At 33.5% G+C, this 8,520-nt stretch overlaps 1 protein-coding gene across 1 annotated transcript; it reads left to right on the top strand.

Moving 5' to 3' along the window:
• Positions 1–3,672: 3,672 nt before the first annotated feature.
• On the top strand, positions 3,673–5,308 carry LOC106417375 (MLP-like protein 328). Its single transcript, XM_013858188.3, has 2 exons — positions 3,673–4,080; positions 4,793–5,308. Exons 1-2 carry the CDS (start codon positions 3,894–3,896, stop codon positions 5,059–5,061), a joined length of 456 nt encoding a protein of 151 aa, XP_013713642.2. The 5' UTR covers positions 3,673–3,893; the 3' UTR covers positions 5,062–5,308.
• Positions 5,309–8,520: the final 3,212 nt, after the last annotated feature.

The raw sequence follows: 8,520 nt of genomic DNA, 5'->3' as shown, positions 1-8,520 counted from the left end.
GTAAGGCACACATATCAAAATTAGATTCGGAATATGACACCAGATTTTTTTTAAAAATAAAATCACTAGGTAATTCAACCGTGACTGACTAAAATTTTCTAAAATGAATAAAATTGATAAAAGTTGCTGATTGGTGAAATTGGAAAACACTTTTGACATTCAAATTGAATACAATTTCACTATCTAAATGTATTTATTCATGTTTTCAAGACGTTTTGTAACCAAGTGAAATTGTATCCCTTACGGATGGCATGTCAATTGCCATATCCATATATATACATATACGTATATGGAATATATACTACACTAGGTGATACTCGCGCCCTGCGCGGAGTGAATGGATTAAAAGAGATTATAACTTTTAATCTATAGATATTAGAAATGCAAAACTTATAGTCACAAGATTACATATTATATAATGAGTTGAGACCCACCATAAGTGTTTTGCTTGTAAGATCGAATTTGTAATGAAGGTTTGGGAAGAAGAATGTGATGAGTAGATGTGCTCAAAACAACCTATTTATATATACGATGAGGAAGGATTAGATTTCAAATGATAAAATCGTATGTGATTCGGATGAAAGCTAATCTATAAGAGTAATCAAAAACTTATATAAACTAAATTATGAAGGAAAAAAAACACATACAATAGAATTATTGTTTTCATAAAATAAAATATACATATAAGATAAAACGAAATATAAGCAATAAACTAATAAAATTCTTGAAAAACATGAGCAAGGACACCATAAGAAACACACTTAATGATGACGTTACTGTAATCATAAAACATGATATTGCAGCATATGTGATAGAATAACATAATAAAGTGAAATTACGATGTTATCACCTAGGTAAAATGGCAATGTTACCACCCTAGGTAAAATCAGAAAAACCTAATGTTTTGGTAACAATGTTTTGAGATATAAACTGTGGTGAGGATATGTTAACATCGGCTACATATTTATATACAAGAAGTTTTGGGTCTAGGGTTTGCTATCTTTATTCGAAATCGCTTTAAATATATGTAATATTCAATAATTAATACTGAATAACTTGCGCTACAATTCTATTTTGAAACTCGCCTTATTACTCCATTTGCGAATTGATCTTTCAAAAACAGAAAACATTTTATTCTTATTTTTAATATAAGGAAACAAAGATTGCAGCCTGATTGAAAAAATCAATCGATCTCAAATCAATAATCAATTCTGATTTTGAAACTTTTCATTTTTCGTCGCAATTTTTGTATAGAAATTATTGAGTTCAACTCCTATAACATACATTTATTCCAATAGCGTCATATTTATCTTTATACATTCCTGATTTGAAATATCATGGAGATCATCGTATGTCCCATTAAGTGTTGTGTGATTGACAATCCCTTCGTTTAGGTGAAAACTTATATTATTAAGAAAGTAGAAAAATATTGTAATATGTAAGTTTTAATATATATTTATTTTCACCAATGCCATTATTGCTGTAAGAAAATCTTTAAAATGCATAGCAAAGATATTTATAATGCATAGCAAGGATTTCATGTACACTTTATCTTTAAAATGCATAGCAATGTTATTATATATGGCTTATTGAGAGTAAAAAAAATACCCAGTAATTACATATCCCAAAAAGGAAGTCTTTGTTTGAAAACAAAATCTACATTTACATTTGAAATATTGTATCATAAATTTTATAGAAAACTCCTCTTTTCACGTCAATTGTGTTGCCATTTCCTACGCTAACATTGCCATTGACAATAATTTATTTGATCCCGTGATTGACAAATCAATTTTGATTCATATATTATCGGAACACTCGAAATGGTAATGTATTAAATTGTGTTGCCTTGAATCCAAACTATCATAAAATGATCGTCGATTACAATTGCATTGATAATTATGGAAACGATAAACGTGGTTAACATACAATGGATGAGATTTGAAACTATTATTAGCTTTTAAAAATACTATATATTAGATCGTTTTATGTAATTTTTTTGAAAAAGTGTATGTATATATCTATAAGATTTTGCGATTATGTAAGAATTGTTGAACATTGTGTTTGACAATACATATATAACGAATTCGTGACATAGCAACACATATATAAGTAGATATGTAGATACATACGTACACAATGGATTTTATATAGTTTAACTATATAGAAATGCATCAATATTTAAGTCAGGCTATACAAATTTCCATATTGAAATCGATAATTATGAAGTAGGGGTTATTTGATCTAGTATTTTAGTGGATTTAGAAAAAAAATTAGATTTACAAATCATTGACAAATCCCTTGATTTCAAAATCAAACAAACAGATTTCACTATCAATGATATAAATTTTAAAATCAAAATAAGTGGATTTTTATAAATGAATGAAATGGATTTGCAACTAATTCATCATCGTCCTCATGCGATTATAAATATATTTTCTTCTTCCGAAGTTTCTTGATGTCCAATAAGTTCTGGCTTCATATTTGATAATGTATACATTTGACAAAAAAACTTAAAAATTGGTTGTGTTATTTGGTAGGCAAGACACGTTTGTATGGTTACTGTCAATTTAAAAGTGGAAGAAGTGCTAATAATATATCTCTCTTCGCAAGAAACAACAACTTCAGAAACTTTTCATCCTTGATTTTTTATCTCTGTCTACCTCCACCACAAAGAAACAAATCGATAACCAGTCCATCGTTTCGGAAGAGCACTGTTTCGTGTTGATGCAAAGGTATCTGAAAGAGTAAAGTCGCTTTAAATCCGAGTTTTTTGCATTGGTAGGGCGAAAAGATCAACCCTACGCAAGAGCTTAACGATAAAGTCTTTCTTTTATTTGTTTCCATGGTCGCTTTAACAAGGAACACTCGAAAAACCAATACTTCTAGGGGGTGTTATTGGTTTCTACAATTTTTCTCTAGGGTTGTCGGTATAGACTTCTTATTCGAAAAATACCAATAAGGCAAATCCATTCAAAATAATAAGGTATAACTCAATATTTGCTTCTTTGTATTTTACTCTTTAAAACATTTATAAATCTATGCAAATCCAAATCCAAATCAAATGTTTAAGCAAATCCTTAAAATTGAATAACACCTGATTTGAAAATCTATTTTAGAATCATAAAACCAATAACAATGAATTTGAATATGTATTTTAAAATCATAGAACCAATAATAATAGATTTGACTTGGATTTTTAAATCCATTAAAATGTAGAAACCAATAACACCCTCGAAGAATTTCTGGTCATGGTAATAAAATCTCTGCGTATTTGAAAATGGAAACGTTCGTAATCAAAGAGTAGTAGGGCATGGGATAAATTATTTTGTTAGTCAATAAGCTTATAGTATATACGGAAGTTTTAATGTAATTAGCAATGACAAATTTTGTAATTAGTCTAGTTAAGAAAGGGTGTTTGAATATAAGGTGTGAGAGAGCTTGTGGTGATGCCACGTAGGAAATGGCACACATGTAATAAACACATGAAGTAAAGGTTATTTTTATCTAATGTTCCTAGAATAATAAGAAAGGGATTACATTATTGTTTAATGCATGGCGATATATACATACACGTATATCTGTCTTAGTTGATTAATATATATGGGGCATGATTGATGTTAGGCCAACTACCCGCATAAATAACGTGGACGAAGATTACTCACCAATTAAGAAAACACACTTCTATGACCCAGTTCTGCTCATTAATTAGAAAGTGTAGGTTTAAAGGAAGAAGAGGAGAAGATTCTAGCGTGCACGATCAATGATTAAAATAAAACGGTAAAACCCGTATTTTAACCCTCACTTTCACTATATAAACAGTGGGAGGCGTGTGTTATTTCATCAACTATCACAACGCAAAATAATCAAGTAGAAGCTTTAAAAGAGAGAGAGAAATGGCGACGTCAGGAACATACGTGACGGAGGTTCCGTTGAAAGGAACAGCGGAGAAACACTACAAGAGGTGGAAGAGCGAGAACCATGTCTTCCCTGACGCAATCGGCCACCACATCCAAAATGTCACCGTTCACGAGGGCGAACATGACTCCCATGGTTCTATCAGGAGCTGGAACTACACATGGGGTATACATTTACTTTACTTTTTCTCTTTTTTCTCTAGTCAACATATTTCATTCATTGTACGAGACGCATTAGTTACAGTTTGCTACAACATTCAGGCTTTAATAGCTGATTTTGCGAAAAAATCAGCATGACAATTATCAAGATGACTTCTCTCTCTCTATATATATATATATTTAACACTTTAAAGTCATATACACACTGTTGAGTTTGAATATACTACATGCATGTATGAACTAGGGTTTTAGTAAATCTATTGTCTAGTACGGATTATGATGGTTAATGTATGGTTTATCTTAGATGCAAGTAATTTGGCAAATGCTTATATGAAAGAAAAGACTTAAAGTTTGCGTGTATAATTAGCTATGAATTTAGCTTCGAAATTCTAATAATATAGATTCATTCACATTAAACAGTATAACACAGGCAAAAATAGGCAATCGGGGTCATAGCTAGTAAACATATGTCAAAATCCGTCTAGGTTTGTTGGTCTCGTTAAAAAACATATTGATATGAGTTCAGCTCTCTCTAGGGGATTTATTCACTATGCGTGGCGTCATGGCTTCAACAACCTGCGCAGACTAGTTAAACGAAACATTAGTCCGCTGAAGATTGACTGTGAACGTATAATCACACATACATATTCTTATGATTAGCTAGTATGATTAGTCAGATGTTAGAAACTTATTTAATGAACTTATACATGTGTGTGAAGATGGAAAGGAAGAGATGTTCAAGGAGAAGAGAGAGGTAGACGATGAGAACTTAACGTTGACGTTAAGAGGACTTGAGGGTCACGTGATGGAGCAACTCAAGGTGTATGATGTCATCTACCAATTTATCCCAAAAACTGAGGATACCTGCGCCTGCAAAATCACCATTGTGTGGGAGAAGCGCAACGATGATTCTCCTGAACCAAGCACCTACATGAAATTCGTCAAGAGCCTGGTCGCAGACATGGACCACCACGTCAACAAAGCTTAATCATTATAACCATCACCACCATCATCATCAACATCGCACCATCACCATCATCACTGTCTCTACTTACTTATTGAGGTGTTTATCAATATAATAAAGGGCGTCTTGTACGTGGAGTTTAATTTTATGTAATTGTCTGGTTCCGTAAGACGGTTTGATATGTTGTCATGGTCATCATCGAGTTCGATGTAATGATTCTTACGAATAATGTACGTTCTTCAGTAATCTACTTTTTCAGTCTTTAGTATAAGTAAGCTTTTCATAGATATAAATCTAGTGCCATTGGTTGATTTGGATGAGCGGCTGTTTCGATAAATATGCGGACAAAGAAAAGCACACTAGTTTTAGATTTAACCATTGAACATGGGTGATACATAATCGCAATCACGTGTTGTGTTTAATACAAAAAAAAATCTCAATCACTTGTACCGTTGTACAGATATATTAAAAGTGCATGATTGTAAAATTTATGCGTTGACCCGACCATAAGGGGCAATGGCAGTGTGGCGGCCATGCCACATCTCCAAATATATCATCCAACATTGAAGTTTCCAGGCACATCAATTTAAAATTATTAGAGCATCTCCAATGAACCTATTATGGTTCTACTAAATAATTTAATAGTTAATTTTATGATTCGAGAAGTTTAGAATCTTTATGAGTGTAATTAATTTTTTCATGGTCCAATGGGATAACTTTTTTTAAGGTTTTTAAAAATTATTTTTTTTAGAAGTTGAATTATTAAATTAAATTTTACAAAACTTATAAATTATTAGATTTCATAAAATTTAAACAAATATGACATAGAAACAAAATAGAAATACAAATTTATAATTAAAATTTTATCAAAATCCCTGTGTTAACAACACTCAGCCAAAAGAACATAACTTTCAACATCCCCATCAACGCAAATCAAAAACCAAATCATCAAACACACAAAGTTCGATAAATGTGTGCGCAGAAGACGCCATGGCGGAGGAAGACGTGAGCTCGGTGAGAAGTGAGTCTTTCGACACGAGCAATCAGCGACTCGTCTATCTTATCGCAGCCGAACTTTTCGATCTCATGACTGACATTACCACGGAGTCACAGCTTGCACCTCCTCCGATGATGACGATTCAGGCTCTTGTTTCTCCAAGTTCAGCATCTCATCCAACAAACGGTTGATCTCGTGTTTCCTAGTCTCCTCCTGTGGTGGAGAGTAATGAAACAAAAAAAAAACATCGACGAACCTCCACGGTGATGATTCGGAGAGATTTCTCAAAACCATCGACAACATCGACGAAAAAAATTTTCAGACCCAAAAAAATACACAAACGAAGAGAAAGAGAGAGAAACCAATAGCAAAGAGACACGTATGGGGTGTTTACCGGTTCTAGAAGTGTCATATTAGATACCGGTTCTTTGGCTTTTTCACATTTTTCATTTTTTCTAGACCTCTTACTAGAAGCTCCGTTGGAGGTGGTCTTACGTGCCTAGCTAATCCGTTAAGTTATTACTGGCTGTGTCCATGGGTGGCCCATGCATTGTAACTACCCATCCTTGGGGATGATATGAACCTAATAAGTGCATGGATGGTCGGCTTATAAGGTCATAATTAACCACTAGGGACCATATGCAGTTGATTCTATTTATTGATGAGAAACAGATTTGAATATTTTAATTATTCTTTCTTTCTTCTAAAACATACAATGGAGTATTTTCTATAGACAGAAACCGCAAGAGCATGAGGGGGGGGGGGTCTGTTTGGTAAAACCGTAAAAGTATTAATCATAATATTTTTTTATATATGTTATATAGATTAATAAAAATTAGACAAAAGATTGGAAAAATAAAGAGGCTCTGTTTGTTTGTACATCTCGAAGATGTATCCAGATGGTCCATCTAGATGTATTATCCAGATGCTCCATGCTCCATCTGGGTGTTGTTCATTTCTTTATTTCGTCCATGCATCCAGATGAATCATCTGAATGCAACTATGTTCGTTTGCTTTTCATTTTTTAACTTTCATCTACATCCAGATGGACTTGTTAATAAAATGATTAAAATATAATTTTTTACGTTTCGGCGGAAAAATAGCATTTTCACGATTTTGGCGGAAAATATTTTTGCGTTTTTTGAGGAAAAATGTGTTTTTGGCGAAAAAGTTCATTTTTGTTGTTTTGGCGGAAAAATACGTTTTTATGGGTTTGGCGAAAAAATACGTTTTGCGGTTGGACGGGAAAAGTGTGTTTTGCGGTTTTGGCGGGAAAAGTGTTTTTGACGGGAAAAGTTTTTTTTCACGATTTTGGCGGGAAAAGTTTTTTTCGCGATTTTGGCGGGAAAAGCATTTTCGCGATTTTGGCGGGAAAAACATTTTTGCGGTTTCGACGAGAAAATACATTTTTTTCCGGTTTTGGGTGGGAAAATACATTTTCCCGATTTTGGCGGGAAAATGCGTTTTTCCGATTTTGGCGAAAAAATGTGTTTTCCCGTTTTGGCGGGAATATACGTTTTTCCGGTTTTGGCGGAAAAATTCTGTTTTCCGGTTTTGGCAGTAAAATTACGTTTTTCCGTTTTTGGCGAGGAAAATGTGTTTTCCAGTTTTGGCGGGAAAATACGTTTTTTCGGTTTTGGCGGGAAATTCCGTTTTCCGGTTTTGGCGGGAAAATTGTGTTTTCCGTTTTTGGCGGGAAAATTGTGTTTTCCGTTTTTGGCGGGAAAATTCTGTTTTCCAGTTTTGGCGGGAAAATGCGCTTTTCCGGTTTTGGCGGAAAAATTTCGTTTTCCAGTTTTGGCGGGAAAATTTTGTTTTCTAGTTTTGGCGGGAAAATGCTTTTTTTTTCCGGTTTTGGCGGAAAAATTGTGTTTTCCGGTTTTGGCGGGAAAATTGTGTTTTCCGGTTTTGGCGGGAAAATTGTGTGTTTTCCGGTTTTGGCGAGAAAATGCTTTTTGCGGTTTTGGCTGGAAAATGCTTTTTGGAGTTTGGCGGGAAAATGCGTTTTTTGGGTTTTGGCAGGCTAATGCGTTTTTTTTTGTTTTGACGGGAAAATGCGATTTTCGGTTTTGGTCTAAAAGTGCGATTTTACTGGTTTGGCCGAAAAATGTGTTTTTACGGAAATGTGTGTTTTACATTTTTTTGCGGAAAAACGCATCTTGCGGTTTTGGCGGGAAAGTGTGTTTTTCAGTTTTTGCGAGAAAATGCATTTTTTTGTTATAGCAGAAAAATGTATATGCAAAAAAATAGAATTTAGGGTTTGAAAATAATATTTTGCTTTTAAAAGGTCATTTTTGTCATTTATTATTTTGGACTGAACTAGATACATCTGCACCATCAACACTCACTTTCATTTGGGTGAGAATTTGAGATGAGTTTTTAAAAATTCATCTGGGTAATCTAGCTGGACGTAGCATTAAACATCGATGAGCAAACTAACAGGGCCCAGAGTCTATAACATGTTTCCTCAACAGTCCCAAGCTTTC

The sequence above is a fragment of the Brassica napus genome, chromosome C1, assembly GCF_020379485.1.
Source record: "Brassica napus cultivar Da-Ae chromosome C1, Da-Ae, whole genome shotgun sequence".
Classification (NCBI taxonomy): Eukaryota; Viridiplantae; Streptophyta; class Magnoliopsida; order Brassicales; family Brassicaceae; genus Brassica; species Brassica napus.
Note: the sequence above shows the minus strand (reverse complement) of the source record. Positions and strands in the feature narration are given on the sequence as shown.